Source organism: Aquarana catesbeiana, linkage group LG09 (genome assembly GCF_042186555.1).
Source record: "Aquarana catesbeiana isolate 2022-GZ linkage group LG09, ASM4218655v1, whole genome shotgun sequence".
In the NCBI taxonomy this organism is placed as follows: Eukaryota; Metazoa; Chordata; class Amphibia; order Anura; family Ranidae; genus Aquarana; species Aquarana catesbeiana.
In genome coordinates this window covers 194,976,771-194,994,369 of record NC_133332.1, presented here as the reverse complement: position 1 = coordinate 194,994,369, position 17,599 = coordinate 194,976,771, and the positions used below count along the sequence as shown (strand labels likewise).

The 17,599-nt window shown below is 42.8% G+C and overlaps 1 protein-coding gene across 5 annotated transcripts in view; it reads left to right on the top strand.

The window, feature by feature from the left end:
• The window catches only part of LOC141108170 (actin-binding protein WASF3-like), a 176,052-nt gene that overhangs the window by 114,899 nt on the left and 43,554 nt on the right, over nt 1-17,599 (top strand). For 4 of the 5 annotated variants that reach the window (XM_073599490.1, XM_073599491.1, XM_073599492.1 and 1 more), the window contains one exon: nt 11,064-11,198. The exons of the other annotated variant lie outside the window; for it this stretch is intronic. In XM_073599490.1, coding sequence (XP_073455591.1) covers nt 11,064-11,198 — 135 coding nt within the window. The remainder of the gene's footprint in view (nt 1-11,063; nt 11,199-17,599) is intronic. 5 annotated transcript variants of the gene reach the window in all.

Here is a 17,599-nt window from a genome sequence, read left to right as displayed (position 1 = left end):
CGTCATTTGTAAGATTGTAGAGAGAGGAGTAGTAATCGCTAAAGGCATTAGCTATATCCTGTGGGTTTGTGAGAAGTTGTTTGGTGGTAGGGTGGTGGAGGAAGGCTATTTTACACTTAGCGTGTTGGGCTTTGACTTGTCGGGCTAAAAGAGCTCCAGCCTTATTACCTAAGGCATAGTATTTGGCTTTAGTTAATTTAAGTTTGTTTTCAAATTTATAGAGTAAAAGTGAGCAGAGTTTTTGTCTCTGCTCGAGGAGTTTGCTGGCTAGTTTGTGGGAGGGAGCCTGTTTGCTTTGGTTTTCTAAGTGGGAAATCCGGGAAAGGACCTCATCAACTTGCCTAGACCTCTAGTTCTTAGCATTACTATGAAGTTTAATTAGGAGCCCATGCATGTAGGCTTTATATGCCGACCAAAGTACAAACCGATCAGTGTCCGTTTGGTCGTTCAATTTAAAATAGGAGTGGTGCTCAAAGTTTTTGAATGTTTCTTGGATCTGTGATGAGATGAGCGTCAAGCCTCCATAGTCGAGTTGTTCTAGGTCTACAGTTTCCCACGGTAATGGAGACAAGTGCATGGTCCGGCCATGTAATGGATTCGGTCTCGGAGTTTGTCACGTCCTCAAGGGTGATTTTGTCAACAAAAAAGAAGTCAATATGGGAGTGTGAGAGTTGAGAGGAGAAGAAATAGGAAAAGTCCTGCTCATTTCCGTGTTGGCATCTCCACGGATCAAAGAGATCGTTTGTTTGAAGAAAAGGGTTTAGGGCAGATTGATGGTGTCTAACTGTGGATGTAGTGTCCAGAATTGAGTCTCCAATTATGTTAAAGTTGCCACCAACAAGAAGCCTTCCTTTTTGGATTCATGTTACCTTCTTGTATAGTTGTTTGTCGAATCGCAGTTGTTGCTTCTTTGGCCCATATATGTTGATCAGTATGAAGGTGAATTGGTTAATGTCACATATAAGAAATAGGAAGCGACCTTGGGGGTCTGTAATGGATTGGTGTAGCTTGACTTGTAATGTGTCTCTTTTTGATTGTTGGCTTCTCTGAGAAGTGCAGATCTTTTCTGTGGTCGAGTTTAAGCCCCTGGCATTTATAGTGACTATTTTGAAAGCCATTTTGAGGGAGTAAAGACAGGATAGATTGATCCCACGTAAGGGTGGTACTTGATAGGTGTAAAGAATTTTGCTAGTCTGTCTCTATGTTGTGTGGACAATGTGAGTTGTCGCTTGTCCAATGTAGGAGAGATCAAGGAGTAACTTGGTTGGAAGGTGGTTGGAGGTTGGCTGGTGCTGGTTTCGGGTGGGGAGTCTGTGTTTAAAAAGGGAGAGCCCTAGAACCAATGAAACCTGGGCTCAATGTGCAGAAACTACTGCAAACAATCAGTGGGGGAAAGTGCGCCTCTTTGTACAACGTGGAACAGGGATCACTGAACAGTCAGGCGGGTACTGGATATATGCGCTGCAGTTTTACAGCCGTTTGGTGGGATGGGTGCAGAGAAGGGTATACTCTGTAACTTCAGACATCTTAGTAAGCCCCTCCAGTTTCCAGGTGTTGGAAGTTGGTCAGAAGGGTCCAGAATTTCTTCTGGAATGATGTGCTAGTTCCTTAGAAGTTTAAGTCCCACAGGGAGGGTCCGCACTGCATGAGTTTTGTTTTGGTGTGTAATGAGCAGTTTAGTGGAGAAGCCCATTTATATGATATTTTATGATTCTGTTCTTTGTGTTTGGTTATAGTTGCCAGCTGTCTGCGATTTTCCATGGTCGCCTTGGATAAATCAGTGTACAGAGCGATGTTAGTAAAAGGGTCAGGAAGCCTCACCGCTCGTTTTGCTTCATACATGACTTTCTCTTTCACCGTGAAAAAGTGGACGTGGGCCAATACATCCCTGGGTGTGGAGGCTGGGAGGTGCTGTGGCTTGGGGACTCTGTGTGCCCTGTCAATTTCCATGTCACGGATTGTTAGGTCAGGTAATAGGGTGCACATCAGGGACTACAGGTATTGTACTAGTTCTGATTGTTGGATTGACTCTGGGATATTGTGGACCTTGATATTATTACGCCTGGAGCGATGCTCCAGGTCTGCAAGCTTTAGATTGATTAATTGGAGTTAATCTTCATGGTCTTCAAATCTGTCAACTAGCTTATTATGTGCAGAGAGTATGTCTCCCATTTTTGTTTCTATGGGTATTGTTTTGATCATGCTGATGTACAGTTGTAGATAATGAGGAAAAACAGGATAAATCGGTATACAAAGTTTGCATCCGTGAGAGCAATATGCTCTTCATGGTATTCTCAGACAGTGGCTGATCTGAGGCAGGAAAGGCATCCAGCACTCATGATTGCTGTGGCGGGGAGGGGGGAGAACAGGCAAGGAGCTGTGACAGGCTGGGCCTGCTGTGGCTCTTCTGTTCTGAGCCTAGTTTAGGCAGGGCTGGATGTGGTAGGTGAGTTGGAAGGAGAGCACTCACCCTATGGTTCAGGAGATCACGGGATTCCCGGAGGCAGCGTGGGGCTCTGACTGGAGTGTGAGGAGGAGAGCCACGCTGTGATTTCATGATGCCGGCGCCACTTGCCAGGCCTGGTGAGGTGAAGTAGGCAGTGAGCTTTCTGGGGAGCTTAACATCTTTCTTCTGTTTTGACATGGTTCACCTGGGCTACTAGGATGTCTGGGCTACTCGTGGGTACGCTTTTACTTCTCTGAAGCCGCTCTGTGAGTCACTTAGGTGATGTCTATGCGATCCAGACTTCAGGCTGTAATTGACTGCAAAGGATTTGCAACCAAGTATTAAAAAGTGAAAGTTTGATGGATGATTGTTAATCTGTCCCATTACTTTTGGTCCCTAAAAAGTGGGAGGCACATATACAAACTGTTGTAATTCCTACACCGTTCACCTGATTTGGAGGAGGAGAGCACTCACCCTATGATTCAGGAGATCACGGGATTCCCGGAGGCAGCGTGGGGCTCTGACTGGAGTGTGAGGAGGAGAGCCACGCTGTGATTTCATGATGCCGGCGCCACTTGCCAGGCCTGGTGAGGTGAAGTAGGCAGTGAGCTTTCTGGGGAGCTTAACATCTTTCTTCTGTTTTGACATGGTTCACCTGGGCTACTAGGATGTCTGGGCTACTCGTGGGTACGCTTTTACTTCTCTGAAGCCGCTCTGTGAGTCACTTAGGCTGGTTAAACTGCAGCCAACCGCACATGCCGTCAAGCCACACCCCCCTCTATAAATTAAGTTTAAGCATATATTGATAAATAAATAATGAAAACAAAATGGGTAATAAGCAACAAAAATAATGTGTAATGCTGGCTGCAATATACAGTCAGGTCCATAAATATTGGGACATCGACACAATTCTAATCTTTTTGGCTCTATACACCACCACAATGGATTTGAAATGAAATGAACAAGATGTGCTTTAACTGCAGACTTTCAGCTTTAATTTGAGGGTATTTACATCCAAATCAGGAGAATGGTGTAGGAATTACAACAGTTTGTATATGTGCCTCTCTCTTTTTAAGGGACCAAAAGTAATGGGACAATTGGCTGCTCAGCTGTTCCATGGCCAGATGTGTGTTATGCCCTCATTATCCCATTTACAAGGAGCAGATAAAAGGTCCAGAGTTCATTTCAAGTGTGCTGTTTGCATTTGGAATCTGTTGCTGTCAACTCTCAATATGAGATGCAAAGAGCTGTCACTATCAGTGAAGCAAGCCATCATTAGGCTGAAAAAAAAAAAAAAACCCATCAGAGAGATAGCAAAAACATTAGGTGTGGCCAAATCAACTGTTTGGAACATCCTTAAAAAGAAAGCACGCACTGGTGAGCTCCTCAACACCAAAAGACCCGGAAGACCACGGAAAACAACTGTGATGGATGACCGAAGAATTCTTTTCCTGGTGAAGCAAACACCCTTCACAACAGTTGGCCAGAACAAGAACACTCTCGAGGAGGTAGGTGTATGTGTGTCAAAATTACCAATCAAGGGAAGACTTCACCAGAGTGAATACAGAGGGTTCACCACATGATGTAAACCATTGGTGAGCCTCAAAAACAGGAAGGCCAGATTAGAGTTTGCCAAACAACATCTAAAAAAGCATTCACAGTTCTGGAACAACATCCTATGGACAGATGAGACCAAGATCAACTTGTACCAGAGTGATGGATAGAGAAGAGTATGGAGAAGGAAAGGAACTGCTCATGATCCAAAGCATACCACCTCATCAGTGAAGCATGGTGGTGGTAGTGTCATGGCGTGGGCATGTATGGCTGCCAATGGAACTGGTTCTCTTGTATTTATTGATGATGTGACTGCTGACAAAAGCAGCAGGATGAATTCTGGAGTGTTTCTGCAATATTATCTGCTCATATTCAGCAAAATGCTTCAGAACTCATTGGACAGTGCTTCACAGTGCAGATGGACAATGACCCGAAGCATACTGCGAAAGCAACCAAAGAGTTTTTTAAGGGAAAAAAGTGGAATGTTATGCAATGGCCAAGTCAATCACCTGACCTGAATCCGATTGAGCATGCATTTCACTTGCTGAAGACAAAACTGAAGGAAAAATGCCCCAAGAACAAGCAGGAACTGAAGACAGTTGCAGTAGAAGCCTGGCAGAGCATCACCAGGGATGAAACCCAGCGTCTGGTGATGTCTATGCGATCCAGACTTCAGGCTGTAATTGACTGCAAAGGATTTGCAACCAAGTATTAAAAAGTGAAAGTTTGATGGATGATTGTTAATCTGTCCCATTACTTTTGGTCCCTAAAAAGTGGGAGGCACATATACAAACTGTTGTAATTCCTACACCGTTCACCTGATTTGGATGTAAATACCCTCAAATTAAAGCAGAAAGTCTGCAGTTAAAGCACATCTTGTTCGTTTCATTTCAAATCCATTGTGGGGGTGTATAGAGCCAAAAAGATTAGAATTGTATAGATGTCCCAATATTTATGGACCTGACTGTAAATCACCAAGAACTTTCATTATACTATTAAACTAATATTAAAGTAAGAATAAGCGATAAACTAAAATAAAGTGTAGCACTGGCTGCAATCTAGCAGCAATTAGAAAAAACACATGATCAGTTTGTGAAAGGTGCAAAAAACTGCACATGGTGGTATGAAAAAAAGAAAAAGGAAGGGAAAAAAAGCACCCAAGTCTGAGTCCAGTCCAGAGAGATAAAGGAATAAAGGAAAGGCGGCTTTTGAGGTTAAAATTACCTTACTGTATGTATTACAAGATACCATTAACAGTCAAATTTTCCACTCGCCTACTCGCATTTTGTGAGTGGAAAATGATTGCTGGGGAGTGTGGGCTGCCTCGGAATGGGGGGGCGAGCACCACATTCTATTTCTCATATACTTATTACACAGCATATACTTACACAGCCTGCTCAGTCACACTCAGCATTCACTTTAGGTTTGTATTAAATGGGACCTATAGAGGATTTAAATATAGGTGCTTCCCCAATTAATAGACCTACTTACAATGACAAAAATATAACCTACAAGAAAAGTCCCGTCATTATACAGAAAGCGACAAAAAACATACGGTTCTATGCCTGGCAGATCTTACCCATACAGTGGACAGGGAATCAAGATTCCGAACACAAAACGTATGGTTGTCTTATCATAGGCTGGCTTTTGCTGGTCTGGTTCTAGATCATTATTCCCCCTCGAGGTCCACTGAATTAGGAAGATCTGTTGGCTTCCTTTCTGGCCTGCCATAAATGTGAGGGAAATTTTTAGCTTCTCCCTATAAGCATATAATTTCTTTGCGCTTAAAAGCACAAAAACAGCTTTCATATAATGCCGGGAAAGCGCGCTTTGTATTTCCCCAAGTAACACAGACAGATGCTGGTATGACCTTGAGCTTAGCAGAATCCTGCCTTGAATGCTTTTACTCCTTTTATTTATACTGTCAGCATGAATAAACAATAAATAAATAAGGAAGGTGGTGGCTTCAGAATCAGCCAATCAGACACTTGTATTCTTTCAAAAGAACCAATCACACGCACATGTATATATTCAAATAGAAATACAGTAGTGACACTGTATTTCACTGGGGGACATCTGACAACATACATTAACAAAAAATTTCCACAACAGGTTAAATAGGAGCCCTTCTCCCAGCACTTGCCCAGGTTAAGAGAGAGGAGAGGAAGAGGATTGCCGGCTGGATCATCAGAGAGCGGGGAACATCGATGTAACAGCTTTTATTTGTATTGCCAAGTGTTCCCCATGCTCCCCCTCACATACAGCCCTGCCTCTTGGCCCGGGTACTTTGATAGACAGAACACCGATCCAATGCCAGGATGGGTGACGTATATCAAAGTACCCGGGCCAAGAGGCGAGGCTGTATGTGACGGCGAGCATGGGGAACACTCAGCAATTCAAATGAAAGCTGGTGCAGCAACGTTCCCCTCTCTGATGATCCAGCTGGCAATCCAATTCCTCTCCTGTCTCTTCCCTTGCACGGGTGAAGCAGCATTGAAGGGCAGTGAGGCTGCATTGTTGGGTACAGGTGAGGGTGCATTGATGGACACAGGTGGGGCTGCATTGATGGACACAGGTGAGGCTGCATTGTTAGGCACAGGTGAGGCTGCATTGTTGAGCACAAATGAGGCTGCATTGTTGGGCATAGGTGAGGCTGCATTGTTGGGCACAGGTGAGACTGCATTGTTGGGCACAGGTGAGACTGCATTGATGGACACAGGTGGGGCTGCATTGATGGACACAGGTGAGGCTGCATTGTTGGGCACAGGTGAGGCTGCATTGTTGGGCACAGGTGAGGCTGCATTGTTGAGCACAAATGAGGCTGCATTGTTGGGCATGGGTGAGGCTGCATTGTGGACACAGGTGAGGCTGCATTGATGGACACAGGTGAGGCTGCATTATTAGGCACAGGTGAGGTTGCATTGATGGACAAAGATGAGACTGCATTGATGGGCACAGGGAGGCTGCATTGTTGGGCACAGGGAGGCTGCATTGTTGGGCACAGGTGAGGCTGCATTGTTGGGTACAGGTGAGGTGGCACTGATGGGCACAGGTAAGGCTGCACTGATGGGCACAGGTGAGGCTGCACTGATGGGCACCGGGGAGGCTGCATTGATGTGCACAGGTGAGGCTGCATTGTTGGGCACATGTAAGGCTGCATTGTTGGGCACAGGGGAGGCTGCATTCATGGGCATAGGTAAAGCTGCATTGTTGGGCCCAGGTGAGGCTGCATTGTCGGGTACAGGTGAGGTGGCACTAATGGGCACAGGTAAGGCTGCACTGATGGGCACAGGTGAGGCTGCACTGATGGGCACCGGGGAGGCTGCATTGATGTGCACAGGTGAGGCTGCATTGTTGGGCACATGTAAGGCTGCATTGTTGGGCACAGGGGAGGCTGCATTCATGGGCATAGGTAAAGCTGCATTGTTGGGCCCAGGTGAGGCTGCATTGTCGGCACAGGGGAGGCTGCATTGGTGAGCAGTGAGGCTGCATTGTTGGGCACAGGTGAGGCTACATTGATGAGCAGTGAGGCTGCATTGTCGGGCACAGGTGAGGCTGCATTGTTGGGCACAAGTGAGACTGCATTGTTGGGCACCAGTGAGGTTGCATTGATGAGCACAGGGAGGCTGCATTGTTGGGCACAGTTGAGGCTGCATTGGTGGGCACAGGTGAGGCCACATTGTTGGGCACAGGTGAGGCTGCATTGATAAGCAGCGAGGCTGCATTGTTGGGCACAAGTGAGACTGCATTGTTGAGCACCAGTGAGGCTGCATTGATGAGCACAGGGAGGCTGCATTGTTGGGCACAGTTGAGGCTGCATTGGTGGGCACAGGTGAGGCTGCATTGTTGGGCACAGGTGAGGCTGCATTGATGAGCAGTGAAGCTGCATTGTTGGGCACAGGTGAGGCTACATTGATGAGCAACGAGGCTGCATTGTCAGGCACAGGTGAGGCTGCATTGTTGGGCACAAGTGAGACTGCATTGTTGGGCACCAGTGAGGCTGCATTGATGAGCACAGGGAGGCTGCATTGTTGGGCACAGTTGAAGCTGCATTGGTGGGCACAGGTGAGGCCGCATTGTTGGGCACAGGTGAGGCTGCATTGATGAGCAGTGAGGCTGCATTGATGATCATTAGCCTAGTCTCTAAATACCAACCTCTTCGTACCTCTCAAGACCTCCTGCTCTAGCTCCCTCGTCACCTCCTTCTATGCTCGCCTCCAGGACTTTTCCAGAGCCTCTCCAATTCTATGGAAGGCCTTACCCCAATCTGTCCGTTTATCTCCTACTCTATTAACTGTTAGACAATCCCTTAAAACCATTCTCTTCAGAGAAGCCTATCCTACCCACACCTAACAACTGTATTTACATTTTCTCTATCAGCTCATCCCCCACAGTTATTACCTTTTGTTCCACTTGACCCTCCCTTCTAGATTGTAAGCTCTAACAAGCAGGGCCCTCTGATCCCTCCTGTATTAATTTGTATTGTAAGTGTACTGTCTGCCCCCCATGTTGTAAAGCACTGTGCAAACTGTTGACGCTATATAAATCCTGTATAATAATAATAATGAGCAGTGAGGCTGCATTGTTGGGCACAGGTGAGGCTGCATTGTTGGGCACAGGTGGGGCTGCATTGATAAGCAATGAGGCTGCATTGATGGACACAGGTGAGGCTGCATTGATGGGCAAAGGTGAGGCTGCATTGATGAGCACTGGTGAGATTTCATTAATGAGCACAGGTGAGGCTGCATTGATGGGCACAAGTGAGGTTGCATTGATGAGCACAGGTGAGGCTTCACTGATGGGCAGTGAAAAAGTGGTTGTTAATATTTATTTTTGTAACTTAATTCTGCATAAAACATTTAGGTGTCATTTCATGTGATCATTTATGAGGGCGTGTTTAGGGGCAGAATTAGGGGCAGGGTAGGGGTTGGTTGGGGCAACTGGTGGCGAGTAACTCTTAAGGCCTGGCTAGTAGCTCATGACTTGAGATTTTGAGCCGTGCCATTAGGTATGTTAAATGCCTGATGTTTTATTTTACAGATATGCCGCGTACACACGAGCGGATTTCTCGTCGGAAAGAGATATGACGACTTTTCCGACGGGATTCCGCTCAAGTTTGCCTTGCATACACACGGTCACGCAAAAGTTTGCTGAAATTACGACCATCAAGAACGCAGTGACGTACAACACTACGACAAGCCGAGAAAATGAAGTTCAGTGCTTCCGAGCATGCGTCGAATTGTTTCCGAGCATGCGTAGGGATTTTGCGCGTCGGAATTGCCACAGACGATCGCATTTTTGGATAGGAACTTTTCCCGACCGAAAAAATTGAGACCATGCTCCCAATCTTTTTGCTGGCTGGAATTCTGCCAGCAAAAGACCGATGGGGCATACACACGGTCGCATTTTCCGACGAAAAGCTCTCATGGTTCTTTTGGGGGCCGAAATTCCGATCGTGTGTACGTGGCATTACTATGCATGCATCTATTCCTGAAGAGTGAACAAAGAGTCATGAAATGCAGTACAGTTACAATACAGTTCAATACAGGAGGAATCCGATTTTTGTTATGATTATGTATGGCCAGTTGGGTTGTATATAGTCAACACTATATTTATTTATGTATGAAATGCATTTATATGGATTCATTATAAATCAGCTTTTTACCATTTTATCCTATTTTTGTATGCAATATTTATTCATTTATAAAACAACAATGTTGGAAACTAGTTATTCATTGGTTGTATGTGCTGTGCCTTCAAGTCCCAGGACAAATAAATTGGTTGTATGGAGAAATCGCTGAAGTAGACACTGCTACTCCAGTGTTCTCCACTTGCTTCCGGGTCCCGTGCTGAGCAGCCAGCCTGATGCATTGTGAATACAGAAGGTCAGATGCTCAGTACAGGTGCCATTCAGAGAATTCCTTGTTTTCTGAATGAATGCAAAGCATTCTCTGGTTGAGTGAGGTAGATAGCCACCCCGCCTCTTCACCTTATCCAATCAGAGAACGTTTTCATTTATACAGAAGATGCAAAGCATTCTCTGAATGACGCCCATGCCGAGCAGCCAACCTCCTGTGTTCAGTAAACAGGAGTGCGTCCATTCAGTGCTGGGACCCAGGAGCAAGTGGAGATCACTGAAGCAGCAGTGTCTTACTTAGAGATTCCCAGCTTCCCGGGGCATTGGCTAGTTATGATATCTATACAGTTACATTTATCCAAGTTGGACCAGTATAGCTTTGTATAATATAGCCAAACCTGGAATTATTATTTGAGGAGAGTGCAGCAGTTTTTCCAGCTCAGTGCTAATATGGTATGGAAGATTAACTGAAAATGGCAGGGCTAGGCAGAAGCAGTAAATATAGAGCAGGTATGGCGAACCTTGACGACCCAGATGTTTTGGAATTACATTTCCCATAATGCTCAACTACACTGCAGCGTGCATGAGCATCAGAAGAAATGTAGTTCCAAAACATCTGGGGTGCCAAGGTTCACCATCACTGATATAGAGGAAAGGGACCAAAATAGCACAACTAGGCATTGGTCAAGCAAACCAAAGGCACCACTGCTTAGAAAATCTTCTCCTTAACCATGCTTCACTAGTGAGATGATAAGCCCAGTGTGGACATTTTACCAGGTGATTCTCAACCTGTTTTACAACTGTGACATCACCCTAAAAAGACCCTTTCAGCACAGAAATATAAAAATTACTATTGCTGATTTTGAAGGTTTAGGCTTTAGAGCTGACATCCTAACCATTCCAGCACTTCTTGGGGAGTCACTTACCTGAAACAAGGGTGCACATATCAGGTCTCCTGTTCACTAGTTGCATGCTTGTTCTCGAAAAGTGACTCACCAACTAGTGAACAAGGATAATGATGACAGACTCTGTAGCATGCACACTTCAAAACCAAGTCAGGAATAGCAGCTCCCATGTTTGCAGTGGTAGATTCCCTCTAAGGCATATCAATGTGTGACAGGCAATAAGAAGCTTTCAACCTAATTTCCAGCACATAGTTAACCAGCATAGTTTCCTTCCATTTTTTTTTTCTTCCCTGTTACGCAGGTCGACATGCAGAGGACATCTTTGGGGAGCTTTTTAATGAAGCAAACAGTTTCTATATGAGGATGAATTCCCTGCAGGAGAGAGTGGACTTACTTGTCATCAAAGTAACTCAGTTGGACTCCACTGTGGAGGAAGGTGATTACTCACAGTTTAATCCCATCATGGGTTATTATAGAACACTTATGTGTCCTGTGATTTAGACTGAAGCATAATTTCCCAAAATATTATTATGTTTATACCTCTTGGTACTTAGTTGTGTTGCGGAAACATTTTGGCACTGCTTCAATGTATGGAGAAGGACTGGCAACATTAACAGAGAGCACCCAAGTGGTGTTATTTGTATCTTACAATAAAAAGCATGTGCCACAAGAGGTACATTAGAAAATTCAATCACTGATTGGGGACACAGGCACAAAAAGAATTCATTTTTCACAAAAAAAATTGGAAGTTATATGAGTTTCCTACATTTCTTTCTTTGCTAGAAATAATGAAACTTATGGCTGTTGTGTGTTTATTTAATAAGACAGTGCAAAGAACTTAAATTATTTCTAGATGTGCGGTTATCCATAGCAACAAATCAGCTTTTGATTTACTTCAGTTAAGAAATTAAATCATACATCTGATTGATTACCATGGATTACTTCATTTTGCACATCGATGTCGGATTTTGCACTGCTTTATCGGACAAGCCTCACTGTATTTATTGTAAACATAATGTATAATTAGTGATCACAATCAGCTATAGAACATAATTTCAAGTAATCAGTTATTGAAGGACAGACAGAAAATAAATGATGAATGCATAAATTAGACATGGGAAGGATATGAACAGATAAATGACTGAATGAACAATAACAATTACATAGTTACATAGTTGGTAAGGTTGAAAAAAGACACCAGTCCATCCAGTTCAACCGGTGGTGTGTGTGTGCATGTGTTTATGTCAATGGTAAATCGTATATCCCTGTATGTTGTGATCATTAAGATGCCCATCTAATAGTTTTTTTGAAACTATCGACAATCCCTGCTGATACCACTGTTTGTGGAAGAGAATTCCACATCCTTATCGCTCTGACAGTAAAGATCCCTCTGCGCAGTTTAAGGTTGAACTGATTCTCTTCCAATTTCAGTGAATGGCCACATGTCTTTTTAAACTCTCTCCTAATGAAAAGTTTTTTCCCTATGCTAGGGTCACCAGTAAGCTATTTGTACATTGCTATCATATCCCCTCTCAAGTGTCTCCTCTCCAGATAGAATAAGTTCAATGCTTGTAGTCCTTTCTCATAACTGAGGTCCTCCAGTCCCTTTATTAGCTTTGTTCTCCCTTCTTCTGAACTCTTTCCAGCACATCCTTCTTGAGGACTGGTGCCCAGAACTGGGCGGCATACTCAAGATGCAGCCGGACCAAAGTCTTGTAGAGTGGGAGAATTATCGTTTTATCCCTGGAGTAAATCCCCTTTTTAATGCATGCTATAATTCTGTTGGCTTTGCTTGCAGCAGCTTGACATTGCATGCCATTGCTGAGCCTGTCATCTACTAGGACCCCCAGGTCCTTTTTCATCCTGGATTTCCCCAGAGGTTTTCCCTCTAGCGAGTAATTTGCATTCGTATTTTCATCACCCAAATGCATTACCTTACATTGTTCAACATTAAACATCATTTGCCATGTAGTTGCCCACCCCATTATTTTATTTAGGTCTTCTTGTAAGGTTTTCATATCCTGCGCAGAAGTTATTGCCCTGCTTAGCGGTGTGTCATCTGCAAATACTGAGATTGAACTATTTATCCCATCCTCTATATTGTTTATTAATAAATTAAACAGAATTGGTCCCAGGACAGATCCCTGGGGGCCCCCACTTATCACACCGGACCATTCTGAGTACTCACGATTTATCACTACCTATTTATCACCACCCTTTGGACCCACCCCTGTAACCAGTTCTCTATCTAAGTACATAACCTATGGTCCATGCCAACAAACGTTTGTGGGGAACTGTATCAAATGCCTTCGCAAAATCCAGATACACCACATCGACAGGCCTTCCTTTATCTAGATGGCAGCACACTTCTTAATAGAATGTTAATAGATTGGTCTGGCAAGAACGATCCTTCATGAATCCATGCTGATTAATACTAATGATACTATTTTCATTACATGAATGAATGAAGTATACATGTTAGATGCTCTAGTTTTCTATCATTTTTATCAGTCCCCATCTTTTTTGCAATCTCTCACATGATTTTAAATTAAAGAATATTTCAAAATACAGCAAATGTAAATGGGTATACAGTGGGAACGGAAAGTATTCAGATCCCCTTAAATTTTTCACTCTTTGTTATATTGCAGCCATTTGCTAAAATCATTTAAGTTAATTTTTTTTCCTCGTTAATGTACACACAGCACCCCATATTGACAGAAAACAAACAGAATTGTTGACATTTTTGCAGATTTATTAAAAAAGAAAAACTGAAATATCACATGGTCCTAAGTATTCAGACCCTTTCCTCAGTATTTAGTAGAAGCACCTTTTGATCTAATACAGCCATGAGTCTTTTTGGGAAAGATGCAACAAGTTTTTCACACCTGGATTTGGGTATCCTCTGTCATTCCTCCTTGCAGATCCTCTCCAGTTCTGTCAGGTTGGATGGTAAACGTTGGTGGACAGCCATTTTTAGGTCTCTCCAGAGATGCTCAATTTGGTTTAAGTCAGGGCTCTGACTGGGCCATTCAGGAACAGTCACGGAGATGTTGTGAAGCCACTCCTTCATTATTTTAGCTGTGTGCTTAGGGTCATTGTCTTGTTGGAAGGTAAACCTTCGGCCCAGTCTGAGGTCCTGAGCACTCTGGAGAAGGTTTTCGTCCAGGATATCCCTGTACTTGGCCACATTCATCTTTCCCTCAATTGCAACCAGTCGTCCTGTCCCTGCAGCTGAAAAACACCCCCACAGCATGATGCTGCCATCACCATGCTTCACTTTTGGGACTGTATTGGACAGGTGATGAACATTGCCTGGTTTTCTCCACATATACCGCTTACAATTAAGGCCAAAAAGTTCTATCTTGATCTCATCAGACCAGAGAATCTTATTTCTCACCATTTTGGAGTCCTTCGGGTGTTTTTTTAGCAAACTCCATGCAGAATTAACATGTGTCTTGCACTGAGGAGAGGCTTCCGTCGGGCCACTCTGCCATAAAGCCCCGACTGGTGGAGAGCTGCAGTGATGGTTGACTTTCTACAACTTTCTCCCATCTCCCGACTGCATCTCTAGAGCTCAGCCACAGTGATATTTGGGCTCTTCTTTACCTCTCTCACCAAGGCTCGTCTCCCCCGATAGCTCAGTTTGGCCGGACGGCCAGCTCTAGGAAGGGTTCTGGTCATCCCAAACGTCTTCCATTTAAGAATTATGGAGGCCACTGTGCTCTTAGGAACCTTAAGGGCAGCAGAAATGTTTTTGTAACCATGGCCAGATCTGTGCCTTGCCACAATTCTGTCTCTGAGCTCTTCAGGCAGTTCCTTTGACCTCATGGTTCTCATTTGCTCTGACATGCACTGTGAGCTGTAAGGTCTTATATAGACAGGTGTGTGGCTTTCCTAATCAAGTCCAATCAGTATAATCAAACACAGCTGGACTTAAATGAAGGTGTAGAACCAGAACCATCTCAAGGATTATCAGAAGAAATGGACAGCACCTGAGTTAAATATATGAGTGTCACAGTAAAGGGTCTGAACACTTAGGACCATGTGATATTTCAGTTTTTCATTTTAATATATCTGCAAAAATGTCAACAATTCTGTGTTTTTTGTGTCAATATGGGGTGCTGTGTGTACATTAATGAGAAAAAAAAATGAACTTAAATGATTTTAGCAAATGGCTGCAATATAACAAAGAGTGAAAAATTTAAGGGGGTCTGAATACTTTCCGTCCCCACTGTATATGACTATTTGACCAAAGCTTGTGTTCTGAAAACTGGTACGTTTGTTAGATTTGGACGGACATGCACAATAGTCACAATACAATATAGAGTCTGTAACCATACTGTCATACTGAATGGTGTCTCATGACTGTCACAACTAATGTCACTATACCTGTATATAATCTGTCACCAACCAGAAAATATATTCCCTTTTAGTCACAAGAGATGACCCACCTTTACTTCTAAGGACACCACTATGGATGTTCTTATTGGATTTACAATAAAGTCCACTGAAAATATAGTGCTGGGTTTCATTTATGGATTTTATACTTTTCATGGATTTCTAGGGACTGCTTTACAGATATGCTAATCTGTTTAAGACCTCCATTGGATAAATCTTTCAAAATCACATTTTCATGCTGTTGCTGCAGGCAATTACTCATTTAGCAGGCCCATGAGTGACACGATCCATAAAATGAGATGGCCCTTTTATTAGTACATTACCTTAGAAATGAGTTTTGTTAGTCCATACACAACTCACTTTAGATTGTTTGCAACATTATGTTGCGATATATTGCAACATTATTATTACAATATGTTTAGAAACCAACATTATGTTTTGATGAAGAAAGTTGTAAAACGTTGCTAAAGACAGTTCTCTTACAGAATGTCAGATTCACAGCTTTGTAAATATACCCAAATATATGCTGTGCCATTATTTACAGCGTTTTTTATATTTATATCTTTTTTTTTTCCTGTTTAACACAACATGAGAATTAAGAAATTATACAGTACAGTATATTGCACATATCGTACCTATAAACATAATAATGATATTTCCTATCTGTTTTTATGTAGAGTAATATGTAATTAAAATAATAGAATAACTTGTTAATGGGCTGTACAGGTTTATGTCCTAACAGTCAGTAGCCCAAAATATCTCCCATCATAAAATCGAATTATTGCCAACTGATTCGCAGTTAGGAACTACTATGAAACAAAATGACACATACATCCTACCTGCTGGGCTACACTGGATGTTTTAAAGAACATGTTCAAACTGGTTGAGGAATGTAAGAAAAATAAGACTTTGACATATGACTTCTTTGAACGTTGAGAGCCATATATTTTTTTGCTCATTATAAAAAAATGGTTCTCAAACAGATGCTTTAGTGGCCTTTATCAAAGGTCTTCCAATCAGGGAAAGACTGGGTTGAGGGGCTTGATAGACATTTCCCTTAGAGCCAGTATTATTAGGATATGCTGGACTTGTAGCCCTAAGTGGAGATATATTTCTATGTAAACATCAATCAGAGTGGGACTCTCAGTCAGTGACAGATGATAAGCATTTTATAACTTTCTGCTACCCTTTCAGACCTTCAATCACTGCATCTGACAGAGGAAACTCTTCTAGCATCAGCTATGGGGCTCTAAGATGTCATGTGACCAAATGCTTCAAAGAAAACTGATGTGAGAGGGAACAAGGGAGAGAGTGGGGAAGGGCAGCCGGTGTTGGCTCAGTAACACCAGAGTCATTGCATCAAATATTGTATGCAAGTCATAGGAAAGACTAAAGGCGTGGGGAAGTAGAAAAGTCAATCCATGTTCAAGTGCTGGTCCTATAAGTTAGCTGTTAATTCTTCCATCCTCATATGGTTCAGTTTATCAGGGTGGGTAACCATTTTTGTGATGGGATAAATCCTGAGGTTAGACATCGTCCAATGTTTCAAAACATTTTATGGAAGTTCGTAGGATGAACACAACTTCCTTTTTCTTTTCTGGAGCAGAGAGAGTATATTTGTAAAATAGAGACAGTGACTTACACCAGTGACTCCTGGAACAGGAGGTGTGGTGGATTTTTAAGTTGCGTTGCAGGGTACTTTGGGGCTCAATCACTCCTGCCAGCCTTAATTGAAACTAATGTGGGACTACATAATTCATTGTTACCACAATTATAGGATCATAATTAATGTTATATGGGGGTTGAGGGTATTTAACTGTGACATATAGTTTCTTATAGATATCAAGGATTAAGGTCTCACCAGCTGAAATGCGTTACTGATTTTGTCATGACTAGATTTTTGCCGATAGTCCATAAACTGCTTTTGAAGGGTCTGTAACCGAGTTCCTTCTCTTTTCATCGATATGCTAAAAATTACAGATGAACCTTCCCAAACATCTGAAAAGGACTGGCAGTAATTGGACACATCTGAATTTCAATTAATTCAGGCACTTCTGCCCTCTCCTGTCAGACAGAGCGCCCAGACCCGAATGACCTACTTGTACAGAGCGTTATTTTCCAATGTGCCGCTCCGCAATCATTTTTAATTTATTAATCCGGCCATGTGTTCATTAGGACACAATTAATCTGAAGAGGCGTAAATTGCATAGTATAATTAGTTATATTAAGGTTGTAAATGACATGCAGATCAAAGGGCCTTTACTGTAGGGGTTAAAATGGCTTAATAGAGACTGAATATGTCATATATAGAGATATATAGATATATCTATATATATAGATATATATAGATATATATATATATAACATGTATTGGTTGTATTCAGAATAGACATTTCTGTTTAGGATTAGGTAATTGGGGTTGATTTACTAAAGCCAAAT